This window comes from Glycine max, chromosome 18 (assembly GCF_000004515.6).
Source record: "Glycine max cultivar Williams 82 chromosome 18, Glycine_max_v4.0, whole genome shotgun sequence".
Classification (NCBI taxonomy): domain Eukaryota; kingdom Viridiplantae; phylum Streptophyta; class Magnoliopsida; order Fabales; family Fabaceae; genus Glycine; species Glycine max.
Genome location: NC_038254.2, coordinates 53,616,086 through 53,630,264, shown reverse-complemented (window position 1 = coordinate 53,630,264; position 14,179 = coordinate 53,616,086). Strand labels below are relative to the sequence as shown.

General features: G+C 31.3%; 2 protein-coding genes across 3 annotated transcripts; one reads left to right on the top strand and one right to left on the bottom strand.

Annotated features, from left to right (window-relative positions):
- Positions 1-442: 442 nt before the first annotated feature.
- Positions 443-4,425, bottom strand: LOC100306438 (putative acyl carrier protein, mitochondrial). 2 transcript variants are annotated; one of them, XM_041011583.1, is made up of 3 exons: positions 4,417-4,425; positions 2,449-2,634; positions 463-843 (listed from the first exon to the last, which is right to left on the bottom strand). In XM_041011583.1, exons 2-3 carry the CDS (start codon positions 2,620-2,622, stop codon positions 667-669), a joined length of 351 nt encoding a protein of 116 aa, XP_040867517.1. In that variant the 5' UTR covers positions 2,623-2,634; positions 4,417-4,425; the 3' UTR covers positions 463-666. The 2 variants fall into 2 exon arrangements, with proteins under 2 accessions (NP_001235044.1, XP_040867517.1); NM_001248115.2 differs by lacking the exon at positions 4,417-4,425 and having other exon boundaries at positions 443-843; positions 2,449-2,701.
- LOC100805550 (probable purine permease 11) lies at positions 3,827-7,837 on the top strand. The gene is made up of 2 exons (XM_006602788.4): positions 3,827-4,476; positions 6,450-7,837. The coding sequence occupies exons 1-2, from the start codon at positions 4,470-4,472 to the stop codon at positions 7,529-7,531; spliced, it is 1,089 nt and encodes a 362-aa protein (XP_006602851.1). The 5' UTR covers positions 3,827-4,469; the 3' UTR covers positions 7,532-7,837.
- The last annotated feature ends 6,342 nt before the right edge of the window (positions 7,838-14,179 follow it).

The window sequence follows — 14,179 nt, the reverse complement described above, 5'->3', positions numbered from 1 at the left end:
TTCTTAGATATCGATGCGGCACCAATTGAAAAAAGATTACAGAAAATCAATTGAAGTAATTTCGTCATTTAATTCAGTTTGACAAAATCTTCACTGATATTATCTACTATGAGATACCGGTCTTAGTCATCCTATTTTCTTTTCTACAAAACTAAAAATCATGTAGTCTACTTTGTAACTGAGCTCACTTTAATGAAATAAGACTTAGTTATTAATTCCTTAACTAATATCCTTAAAACATCTTATGCCAGAATCCTAGAGATCAAATGCGTTTGTAACATGACACTCACAAGTCACAACCTATTCTTGTTGGCTGCTAATTTGAGTGCATATGAGGGGTGGTAATGCCTACGTGGCCTTTCATGATGTGCACAACATACCAGACCATTTACAGGTGCTAACGTGGTAGATCACAAGATTTAGCAAGTAAAAATCAAAACTTCAAAGTTGAAATTATGGTCCTTCAAAAACCCAGTACCAGTTTTTCATTGAAAAAATCTTCTCTGAACAATTCACATTATTCTAAACAACCAGCCCCTTCACTCCAATTTAAATGGAAAAAGGAAAACATACTAACAAACATCCAGTGAAAGTAAGGGGAAGGTTCAAGGTTGCACTGATGCTTAAGTTCAACATGAGGTCAAATAGGAAAAAAGGACACATTAGTTAACCAGCCATTGGATGGTTAGAAATATACTCAATAGCAAGATGACAAGAGTCAATTTTATCAGCTTCCTTGTCTGGGATCTCTAGCTTGAACTCCTCTTCTAGTGCCATTACAATTTCCACATTGTCCAAGCTATCCAAACCCAAATCCTTCTGGAAATGTACATCTGGACTCACCTGAGGAGAAGGAGAAAACAGTAAACCAAATATTAACTGCAATGCCTACAATTTACTAGAAAGCTGCATGAAAAAATATGCAAAATGGAAGAACATGCATCAAATTAAAGAGAATGTTAGAAGCATTCTTATAAAGTGCATGTAATACAGGATGAACAGCAATTAAAAGAAGTTTCGAAAAGCAACAGAAATCTAAGGCCTTTGATGACTTGGTTCCAAAGATGTTCTGAAAACAATTTTGGAAGTTTCTGAAATGAAAATTAGTTTCTTTGAGTGGAAGAACACATAGATAGTTCATACTGTCTATCCTTAGTGGCATACTATAACATGCTGCATTTCATTATGATGTAAAATAACCTAGGGGTGACACTGCTTCAGATCAACTTAATGCATGACCTGCATATTTCATTAGATTGACTGAGGAAAAGTGTGGCTGCTTCCAGCCCAGTTTATCTTAAAGATACAAGAGAACCAAGAGATATTTAACATTTAAGATTAGTATTATTGATGGTAATACATGAGGAGTATGCCGAGTTCCGGGAGATGAGAGAGTGAACCTCAACTGTATAATTCAAAAGGATGATTAAGATCAAAACTAATTAAAACAATACCATCCATGTATGGTTATATGACCAAGATTAACTCCATATGTCTCCTACAGTGAGAGGAGTTAATCTTGGCCATACAGCCATACATAGATGGTCAAGATTGTTTTAATTAATTTTAATCTTAACCATCCATTTGAATTATACAGTTGAGATTCACTCTTGTGAAACTCTCATCCCTCACTTGATATGCTCTGAGCAAATTATCAATCTTTCGGAAGATCCTTTTGGGTAAATTGACAGAATAATGATTTGTGATATGCATTTTTTCACACTAATTAATATTACAAACGCTACCCATATGGTTACCCAGACTATGTGAAAATCCTTATGGCAAAATCAACAGATTGGGATACACAGTTTCACATAAGACGACAAAGCATAAACACAAGCCAGATGGTTAAGAAGGTAAATTTTCAAATTTTGAGAAGACCCTTTGTGCTCAATAAACAGAACAACGATTTGGGATATTCATTTCACATTTTACACATCAATTAAAATTACAAACACCACCCAGTGACCCAGGTCAATATTGAGCTATACTTTGTGGAAATCATTTGATCAAATCAACAAACTAACGATTTGCAATACACAGTTTTCAGCTTTAACATAAACTAAGACAACAAAATATAAACGCAAATTAGATGGCAATTGGGGGGAAAAATCACATTTTGGAAAGATGGAAGACCCTTTTAGCCAAATCAACAGAATATCCACTCAAATTTCACGGCAATTAAGAACACAAGCACCACCCAGATCGTCATTGAGCTAAATTTCCAATCTTTGGGAAAACCCTTTGGACCAAATCAATACAAAAACGACCAGGGACACACATTCCTCAATTTTCCAAACTTTGGGACAACCCATTTGAAGAAAAAAAATCAGCAGATTGACAATTTGGAATACACCCATTTCTCATTTTTCTTTTCTCTTTACACAATTACGATACAACAAACCATGAGAAAAAAAAGAAGAAGGGGCAGAAAAAGAAGACACAAACCCTGGAAGGATCGACTTTGGGGAAATCTTTGACGACAGCGAGGACTCTTTCGACGACCTCCTCTTTGGAGAGATGATCGTCGCCGTGTGATGACATGGCACGCCATGGCTGCAGTTTCGGAGCGGCTTGGAGTGGCACACGAACGTGGCGGAGTACGGCTGCCCTCAGTGCCATTTCTCTCTCTCTCTCGCTTTGCAAAATGAGTGAGTGTGAGGAGCTTTGGTGAAATTGGCCAGTTGGGAGCAACGTAAATAACTAAACCCTTCACAAGTTGCTTATTTACTTGTAGTTTTTTTTTAAGAAAAGGTTTAATCATCAAATCAATGACAATTTAATCGGTAAAAAAATGAAAGTTGTAATTTAATTTTTGAATGGATAAAAAGTATGATAATTTGATTGTTGAGTTAAATGAGACTATTTTATTATTAAGTTGTAATGTTAAAATTTAATTTGATAATAAGTTATGAAACCATTTAATTATTAAGTTGTAATGTTAAGATTTAATTTGATAATAAGTTATATTTTTAGAATTTAATTGACACTCAATTTAAGATTCAATTTAGTTGTATGAAAGTTATATGCAAGACATAATTCTGTCACTTTTTATACATTCCAATAAATCATACTTTTTATTTTTTCAATAACTAAATTTTTATCAACTTATTATTTATGGTCAAAATGATCATTTATTCATTTTTTTTCTTGTAATTACAATTTTTTGATATTTTTGTCTTTGCCGACTAGAATTGCGTAAGATTTTTTAAAATTGGTACAAAACTGAAATTGTCTAAACAATTTACAACTTTCCACTGTCAATTTTTTTTTTTGTAATTTTACATTTTGGGTTAAGCTTTTCGAAATGTTATGGTATGCATGAAGCAATTTTTTTGTCTAAAAAGGAATTTCCCAAATGCAATGGATGATGCAAGATGTAATGATGAGGATGCATGATGCAATAACTTTTATGTAGCTACAAGGAAGTTTTAGCTAATAGATTAGTGAAATGCAAGCCGAAAAGTCATTTAGCTTATTTGGCCCGTTATTTTTTTTTATACAAGTTTAAAAAAAAAGATTAAATTAGGCTAATCTAACGAGGGCCTTTGCTTTTCACACCTTACATTTTTCTACTTGTACCCCATAATTTTAATACCCCTAAATACCCCCACCATGCACCCACTCACATTCACTCCCATCGTCACCTACGCACGGTGGTCACTCTTGTTATTCACTTTGTTTCCATTGTCATTGTGCCCCCACCACCACCCAATGCAACCACCACCTCACTACTCTTGTGTTACCACCACCTTAACACACCACTATTATGCCATCAATATTCATCGCCCAACCACTATCACCATTATGCTTCCACCATTACATCACCTTCAGACTATGTCGCCTCAACCACCATCGTGTTGCTGCCATCGCACACCACCAAAACCAAAAGGGGATAACTTTTATGTTGTGTAACTTGGGTGTAGTAATTGTTGAGATATGTGTATGTGTGTTATGTGTAGTTTCGTGGATTGGGAAATTTTTGGTGTGAGGGTTTAGGGTTTCGAATGGGCAAGGTGGAGGGATTTGGGTTGGGGGGAGACAAGTCATGCATAGAGAAGATGGTGGTTGAATTTTGTAGAGCCAAATTTGTTTGATTAACATCCTTGTGGGCATTGTTGGAGTATAGGTGAAATCTCATATGGAATCGAGTAAGTAGAAAAGTTAGACATCCTATGACTTAAGGTTTGGAGTCAAAGTGTGACGTGGATTCATTTCCTTGAATTTCCTAATAATTCAACTTTTTCTCTTCGTTGGACTGTGTCACGTGCGGGAACAGTGACAGTTGCCATTTTCTACTACGGACCTAAACCTTTGAATCTTATTCGATTCAATTCATGACAACTTAAAGTGACATCGCATGTTGGTTCATTGATGATCATCTTCTTCCCTTATACCCTCTTCAGAACTCAAAACCTTTCTCTCTCTCTTAACTTCTCCTCGTCATCGCCCAGAAGCTTCTCAACAACATGACGGGTACCTCTGTCTTTCTCTCCTCTGCTGTTTTATCTCATTTATTTGGATTTCAAACTTTATAGATAATAGAAAAATAAGATATGGGTTTTCTTTTAATCATTGATTTTGCGTGTTATTAGTTTCATGATTTTTTGTTTTTGATTGAGTCATTAAGATTTAAGGGAAACGGGTATGCAGATTTTTTTTTCATGGTTATTAATATTTGGCTCCATGTGTAGTTCTGAATTCTGATTGTTCCCAAAGAGTTTACCTTTAGCGAGGGTTGTATGTAAGTAGGTATGGATGACTGAGAGGTACAATCTCTTAAGTAAATATTTGTTTTATAAGTAATAAATTTATAAAAAAAAATATTACTTATATTAATTCTGTTTTTATAAAATAAAATATTTATTTTAGAATTAGTTGTGTAAAATTAGATTTTCTATTTTTTTAAGATTTTATTTTTAATGGATTAATGCAGTTTGTTGCATAGTTTATTACGGTTCCAACACTTTGTTGAATAGTTAGTTGCACAGTTTGTTACGTTTCCAACTTTATAGATAATAGAAAAATAAGATATGGGTTTTCTTTAAATCATTTATTTTGCGTGTTATCAGTTTCATGATTTTTTTTGTTTTTAATTGAGTCATTAAGATTTAAGGGAAACGGGTATGCAGATTTTTTCTGAATTCTGATTGTTCCCAAAGAGTTTACCTTTAGCGAGGGTTGTATGTAAAATATTTGTTTTAGAATTAGTTATATAAAATTAAATTTTCTATCTTTTAAGATTTTATTTTTAGTAGATCAATACAGTTTGTTGCATAATTTGTTATGTTTCCAATGGTTATATATGCCTATATACCTCTCCTCTCTAGCAAAAGTACATAAACCCAAAAAAAACAATTTACGTCCTTTTTTTTCTACTTATTATCTTTTTGAGAGCAACAACAAGGTTTGAAGATTCTTTCACTCGATACCAAAGGATTATCGTATAATGGGAGAGGAACACAGTAAGAATTTCTATCAGTAGGGTGTTTTCTCTATAAGAATGCTATTTTCTCTTTTAAATTATTTTCCTTTTTGTACTTATTATATGTTATGTTATATTGCATTGTTGTTTTGTTATTTAAGGTAAGGTTTTGTATTTTCTTCTCATTTATTTTATTTTAATTTTCTAACACAATATGCAGTTTCGGTTGGTTTATGTGTATTACTATGATGTTTTGACTATGTTTCGATAAAACTTGGGAAAGTAAGTTTGTGAATTCTAATACACAATTGGGAATTGCACAAAATGAAGCAATAAGAAATTGTTGCTGTAGGAGTAAAAATACTATTGAACTCTCTCAGCTAAAATCCAAACATGCGCAAAATAGTTTAAAAGTTACCACCGAGTGAGATTTCCTTGAGGAGAGTTGTCCACCGAGTGAGATTTTAGTGGCTTTAGGGGGAATCTAGTTGCCATCCAAAGGGAAGATGAGAGTTCATTTTAGATCCTTGATCACTTGTGCAAACCCACGGTGCCAAGTTGCCATTCAATTAATTACTAAAAAAATTCCAATTTGAGAACCAATTGTATAATATGACATGGAATTTGATTTTTAACCAAGTCCAATGATGTTTTATATTCTATGTAGCCGATCCTAGCCAGTGGGATAAGGCTAATGCCGATGTTGTTGAAAACCAATTGTATGTTCATTTACCATCATGAAAATCTATAGAGCATTAAGTTTGGGATTGGTTTACTATGTTTGAAAGATTTGATTAACTTTGTCTTTATCAGTATATACTATATGAAATCATTCTTCCATGTGATTGAACATTGATATACCCATATTCAAATGCTAACTTATGTCCAGAGTTGTAATGCTGTACTTATGTATTGAGTTTAAATGGGATTGTCTTTTTTGCATTTACTGTTTCTTTGGATGCTCTATTGGTTCTTTTAGAATACTTAAACAAGACACTAACTTTAATGTTGCTTCAAATTTCAGATAGTGAAGAACCAATGATCGTGCCTGGAACAATGTCTGAATTAGCATTTAATAAATATAAGCGATGGCAATGGTGGTGTCTTGTGACACTCAGCATAGCCTTTCTTATAGTGGGCCAATCTGCTGCTGTTATCCTTGGAAGATTTTATTATGATCAGGGTGGAAATAGTAAATGGATGGCTACTCTTGTTCAAACTGCTGCCTTCCCAATCTTGTTCATTCCATTATTTACAATTCCTTCACCTCCAGAGGCTTCAACTTCTGCTTCATCTTCCATCAAAATTATTCTTTTGATATATTTTGTTCTTGGAATCTTAATTGCTGCTGACAATATGATGTACTCCACTGGACTCTTATACCTCTCAGCTTCTACCTATTCCCTGATTTCTGCATCACAGTTGGCTTTCAATGCAGTTTTCTCATATTTTATCAATTCTCAAAAGTTCACTGCTTTGATTATAAACTCTACAGTGGTTCTCACTTTATCTGCTGCACTCCTTGCGGTTAATGAAGACTCAGATGAACCATCTGGTCTCTCCATGGGAAAGTACATTATTGGTTTCCTATGTACCCTTGGAGCTTCTGCAGTGTACTCTCTTTTGCTTTCCCTCATGCAACTAACCTTTGAGAAGGTTCTGAAGAAGGAAACATTTTCTGTTGTTTTGCAAATGCAAATCTACACGTCACTCGTAGCCACTTGTGCTTCCGTCATAGGCCTATTTGCAAGTGGGGAGTGGCATACTTTGCATGGAGAAATGAAAGGTTTTCAGAAAGGACATGTTGCTTATGTAATGACTTTGGTTTGGACAGCAATAGCCTGGCAGGTATGCTCTGTTGGTGTTGTTGGCTTGATATTCCTAGTGTCTTCTCTCTACTCCAATGTTATAAGCACGGTCTCTTTAGCCGTAACTCCTATTGCTGCTGTTATAGTTTTTCATGATAAGATGAACGGGGTGAAGATAATTTCTATGCTTTTGGCTCTTTGGGGTTTTGCCTCTTATATCTATCAGAATTATCTTGATGATTCAAAGGCAAGACATGCACAAGCTGTTGCTAAGTCTCACAATGATTCTCCTTGTTGAGAATATTCAATTTGGTCATACCTTTGCTGAAGTACCCTTTTTTTCTTTTTAGCTTTAAATCTTTCAGTACAGCATTTGTTAGCTTTAGATTTTTTTTTCCTTCAGTCTCACGGGACTAGTGAGATAGTATACTTATGAAGTTATTGGTCATTCTACATTATTGCTCTCTCATTTAAGAAATGAAAAGATTGTTGGTGTCTCGGACTTGTTGGAAGTCTCTGATCTTCTTATTTCAATTTTTTTTTGTTGGTGTATGAGGCTTTTGTGAATTGTAATAAGTTGATTAATTTCCGTCAGTTTTACTGATGATTAATCTTTGTTTACTGATAATCTATTTTCGTCAAAAATCTTAACTGATCATCTTTAGTAACTGATTAGTGGGATTTTTTTTCTTTTAATCACGTTTTTTTTTTTATTCATAAGACTCAAATCCAAAATTTTTCTTAAAAAGACTATACAATATTATTAGGACCCACAACTTATTTGTTGATGTCAATGTCAAACTTCTTTATGCTATACTATTTGTGAACCCCATCTCTTTTGTATGATGCTGCCACTTAACATATAAAGAATTTAGTTCTTTTTCTTTTTTCCCCTTTTTTACTCCTCTGCCTTACATGAACAAGGCTATAAATATTGCTTTTATGGGAGTTGCTACGGTATTTATGAGCCTATCGATATCAAAATTAGGTCGATGTTATTTTATATGCTTTTAAGAATTTATGAAATATAATTTACAGGAAATAAATATTTCTTAATAGCAAATAATGTATAATCTGATTTAATTTCGTTATTATTCATATTTTTCTTGCTTCTCAATATCAATAAGGTTGCAACAAAACTATTATTTGCATTAGCCCTATTTAATAAGCAATTTTCAACCCAATTCATGAGGGGAAATATAAGCACAACTTAAATGTAGTTCTTTTAAATGTTTTTGGTTTGTATCACCTCAACGATTTGTGTAAATAGTATTTACATTAAAGGTTAGCATAAAATACTAATGTGTAACTTTAATGTAAATTAGAGAACAATGTTGAAAGTATTTAAAATGTTGCAGGCAAGTTAGTCCTAATGGAAAAGCCTTTTGTATTAACATTATGTTGTTATCAGAGTCTAGATTTTTTAAAATAAAATCTTGAATTAGAATCTCGTAGATAAAAATAAAAATAAAAGTGATTGAAAGAAAATATTTTTAGTAAAAATTATTATAAAATTAGTAAATACTTTACACTTATAATATAATAATAAAAAAAAAACATTTATTCAATTTGGATTCCTTAAATAAAGTTTTGTAGATAAAAAATGTAATTGGATTAAAAGATCTAGTTAAAGATGGTTGAACTAAGATTCTCATATTCATACTTATAATATAATTAAAAAAACGAAAATACTTGTTTGATCAACAGAAGTTTAGAGGAGTGGCATAGGGGTTGAAGAGAAGGTAAAGAATTCGAATAATGGAGTGTTGTAGGTGTGGATGAGGAAGAGTTGGGTTTGGCCCAATGACATATCACATTAATTGGTCATCAACTGATAAAGGTGAGTATGCAATTGCATAAGGTTTGAGTTAGGATCAATGGGTTGTCCAAATCGAAAAAGTTAGGTCCAATCTTGATTGCACATTTGTGCTAAGCCTAGTTGTCATATGTTGACAACAAATAAAAATTTTCCATGTGTAATACATCTCCCAAGTCATTGATCTTGACAACATCATGATATATGTTTTTTTTATATAAATGTTCAAGTCCCCATTGTCCACATTAACAATTATTTTTCTGACTTGTCTCATGAACTTCTTATATGTATGACTGAAGTTTATATAATCATAATGATGTATACTAATCAATCATTTCTTACGGACAATAGCTTATTGTGATAAAATATTATTTTACCAATGTGATGAAATATTTTTTTTATTATTGGATCAAATGACATCTTTTGCACTGAACACGACGGATGAGAATTTTTTTTCTTTCTTTCCAATGATTTGATTATCATTACGTATTGTTTAGTACTACCATTATATTTTTTTAAAATGAGATATTTAACAGTAGAATTTTTAGGAATTTTTTTAAGATATACTTGAATTTTTTAATAGTGTATGTGTTTCTTTTACAATAATTTTTTTCAAAAAAATAAGTTTTTAAAAATTATTAAGTGACACGAGATGAAAGCTGCACGAATAACATGTAAACATGGAATGAGTTGGGGGTGGATTTTTTTTATTTATTTTTATCAATTTCTTTTCATTTTCATTTTGTTTATCACCTGCCCAAGTTTTCCGACAATTCACACAAATTTATACAATCAATGTTTGTATCGTATGCACTTCTTGTAGTTTTATTTGCACTATGTAGGAAAATGTTTTTTTAAGAGAATGTCAGAAAAACTTTATTTAACGTCATTCATAAATTAATATGTTCATAAACAAATCAATAACTAAAGAATATTTATATTCTCTTTTTTTATCAATCATGAAAATCTTTTAAATTTGTAGCATTATTTAAATATTAAAACATTTTATATACCAAACTCCATCATAATATTATTCATAAATCTACTTTATTTTACGAACCTTACATATGTTTAATCCTCACCTTTCATTCCCACCACCAAATTCCTCTCAATTTCTTTTTCATTTTTTAAATCCACCATGAATCTCTCTCATTTTTCGTTTGTCTAATGTGTGTATAGGATTACGCTTCTGTGCGACTGAGACAAGCATAAAGCAATGTTATTATCATTACTTGCTATATTCTTTTCAAATAGATTATTTATTTGCAAAATATTAATTCGTTATATGTTATAACCATAAGGAAATTAAGAATGTAGTTTTAAATAAAATGTATCTATTATTTATTTATATATTTATCTTTAGATAAAAAAATTCATAATGAATGTTCTGAACAAAAATTTGTTAAGAAAACTTTGACGGTCTAAATTTTTTTATAGTACATAACCATTAAACTTTGGTTTAAGTGTGTGTTCAGGCCTTGGCATTAACCTCAAGGTAATTTCAGTGGGTTTTTGAAAAGAATTGGTTATGAATCACAAAGACTAATTAAATGTGTGTTGAATCCATATGATATATTCTGAAAACCCAACGTGTGTTTTTCATGTGAACTTGTAACAGATATAGAGGCACAAAGGAAATGGAACTGGGGACCAAATTAGCGTACTAATTATTATAACATAAGATTTGTTAAAGAGGAATTGAACTTAGAAGAAAATCGAAAATAGAACTCATTACAAGTGGCATGTTTGGAGACATGTGGTATTCCATTTACCAACAGGGGTTGGGTCTAGCAGAAAGAGTTACTCTGCTGAGTCAAGGTTTGAATCTCCGCTGAAAGATATATTCACATTTAGTGTTCGATTTTGTCTTAAACAGGATTGCTTCCGAAGGATGAGAGATGTGGGAAACCAAAAAAATTTGGTATTCCATTTGGCTAGAATGCACACTTCGTAACCTATATTGCATTTTGAGGTTCTATATTTATTTTCTGTTATTCAGTATAATTAAGAGGGGATATTATAAAACATTGGTACAACAGGTCCCCATAAGCCAGAGTAGATGAGTTCTGGGAGTTTACTGCAAATTGTGGTAGATGCAGTTGAAACTTGATAGCAATATATGATATTTTCCATAACATCGATGATAGAAATCAATGGTATTTTTATAAGGTAGTGGAATTTACAAGTATTGAGAATTTTCTTTTAGAGTTGCAGATGTAGGGTGTCCTAGCTAGTCTGCAATGCTAAAGTGAGAGCATTGTAAAGAATTCACAGATATTAACATAACTTGAAGCTAGCACTAATTATTTGCAGAATTTACAAATTGATGCAGAAAATGAGAGGAGGAACTAGGGTGTAAAAAATTCAGGTGTTGAAGATTAAATTGAGTGAACTACTCCCTCTAGACCCATATATAAGTAATTATAAGTTGGATTTAAATACAAGTAAATTTAATTTATTTTATTTTATTTAATGTTATCATTCGTAAAACACTCTTTATTTAATTTTAATTATATTTTCAATGATTTCTTTTTATTCATGATAGGAAGTTTTAATCAAAGATATTTTAAAAATAATCTTATTTTTTATTTAAAATTAGGAAAATTAAATAATATCAAGTAACTTTTATTAGTGTAAAAATTTACTTATATATGAGTGGATAGTGAGTATTTCTTTACAAAAGAATTAAAGTCATTGGTGGCGGGGTGATAATCTGATTTGACAAAACAAGGGAAGGATGAAGCTAAAAATAAACTGATCAATCTGTCAGTTTGTTAATGCTAATAAGGTTTCTAATAATTAATGGAACATGCAATAAAATCATGAGTAAAACGGAAACAGAAGGACTAGAGGGGGAATTCATGCTAGAATAGCAAAAAAATGTTCCATGGTCAAGCCTGTTCAAGTCCCTATGATTTGTTGCAGATTAGTGTTCTAACTTGTGACACCAGAATTCATAACCCAAACTCAGCCACGTAGCAATCATGATTCTTGACAGTTACTATCTTGCTTGGGGATCATTGGAAATTTTGTCAAGAATGGGAAGGCAAATTTATTGCAAGAGGTGTTATATTATCCTTAGTATCCATATGTTTCCCATTGGCAGACATAGCATCTGCAGCATTCATGTGCTTCTTTATTTTGGCTTCCTATATAAGTAATAGAAACTATTTTCTTTTCCGACAATGTAAGGATCAAGATTGAAGCCTAAGTTGATAGACGTGACAAATGCATTATGCACATTATTCTTTTGAACTTCACTAGAAAACCTCTATTTGTTCTTGAAAATAGATACAACTACTAAGATTTTTTGATTTTCATTAAATACTCATCAATTGACTTTGATTATTATATTTTATATTCTTCAGTTCAAAAATGAATTGTATGATCATTGTTCACGTTTGAAAAGCAAAAGCAGTTAAACTTATGTACTCGGATAATATGTTCTCTACCATTAAAAAGAGAATCCACAACCAACATGATCTAGTATAGTCGACAAATAATCATATATTTTACTATGTGGTTAGAAATTTAATTTTTAGGTGTGTATATATGAAAGAATATTTGTTGATAAAATCAATTTTTTAAATAAATTTTAGTATGTCAAGAGATTAATTTTTAATCCTTAGTTAAAAGATAAGCTAATCGTGTTGTTCCAACTCTAGGAAACCATTTTTATTTGCTAATTACTTTACCTTCAGTATAGTGCATTTTGGTGGAATTAAAAGTGGTTGGAGTGATGAATTGTTGGAATTTGTTACAACCTCGCATTGCTGTTGCAATTTGTTGCTTCTAAAGTAAGAAGTTTTTTTCATTTACTTATACTGATAGTAGGTGGTTGAAATTGACCAAATTCAGTGGTGCAAATTATATCATGGCGTAAGCATGGTGGTATTCTCAATTGAAAAGTTATTGATTATGAATGACAAAATTAAATCGCAGAAGAAAAGAAAAGGGTAGGCTACATAAAAATGACCTGACAAGTGAATTCATAGAAGTGTTCAGTGATTATCTCATAACACAATTCTTCAACTAACCTTGACTATCCCCGTTCTACTTTATATATATTGTGAATATTTTAAGTTTTATTTGCATAAAACTTGAATTCTCAAACGGTACAACAACATTTAAGACCTAAATTAAATTTTTAAAAAATATTTTATTGTAAATGACAAAATTATATTGAAGTTTTTTTTAATATATGTGACATTTTTTTAATAAACGTGATTTTTTTCTTTATAAAAATTAAAAGTAAATATATTTTTATTAGTGAACTAAAGCTTGAGTTTTAATTATTTTATTCTTGAACCATTTTTTTAAGACATATCTCATACATCCTAATAAACTTAAAAAGAATCACACAAGAAAGATTGAAAAATCCTTTTCTTTTCTCAAAACACTTTTTTTTTCTTTTTTCACCATCACAACTACATTTAGTTGCACTTTCAGACTATAAATAAAAACCTTCAGCAAAACCTATCACTTGATGTATTTAATGATTCACCAGTCTATGTTAAAGTAGAGTATACTAACTTAATTGTAGTGTACTAGTATTTTATCAGTGGCTGAATAATTTAGTGCACTCTTCTTTAACTCTAGCTTAAATTGCAAAGGGAATTTGGAGGAAATAAATTAATTTACAATCAAACCTTTTTAGCAAATAAATAAAAGGTTAAATGATTTATTTGATTTTTTATTTGATTTTTTTCATTTTAATTTTTTATCTTTTAAAATAGTTTATTTTAGTTTTTTCATGTTTTTAAAGTGATTCAAAATTATTCTTCCCTCCATGCAAACCTAACACTATTAATAATATAAAAATATTAACCGCTAAAAACTGTCCTAAGATATTTTTTTAAAATACATTCATGCTATAATTAACACATAGGAATGATTTTTAACTGTCACTGAAATATTTAAAAAATAAAAAAAGAAGAACATGAATCCAAAACAAAACATCTTTAGTCCAGAACAATATTGCAAGCCCCCACAACCTAGAAAAATAGAAACGCAAGAACATTGATAACCCAAAACCTAGAAAAATTTTGCAACCACACACAACCCAAAACATTCATTCAGGTATTGGCATTTCAACAAGCACTTGATGAGCACAAATTTATGCCTTCAACA

Excerpts from the sequence above, each read along its gene's own strand:
- LOC100306438 (XM_041011583.1), bottom strand. The coding sequence starts at position 2,622 with ATGGCACTGAGGGCAGCCGTACTCCGCCACGTTCGTGTGCCACTCCAA. Across the intron at positions 844-2,448 it reads CCAAAGTCGATCCTTCCAGG|GTGAGTCCAGATGTACATTT; the intron begins GTTTGTGTCTTC and ends CCTTCTCCTCAG.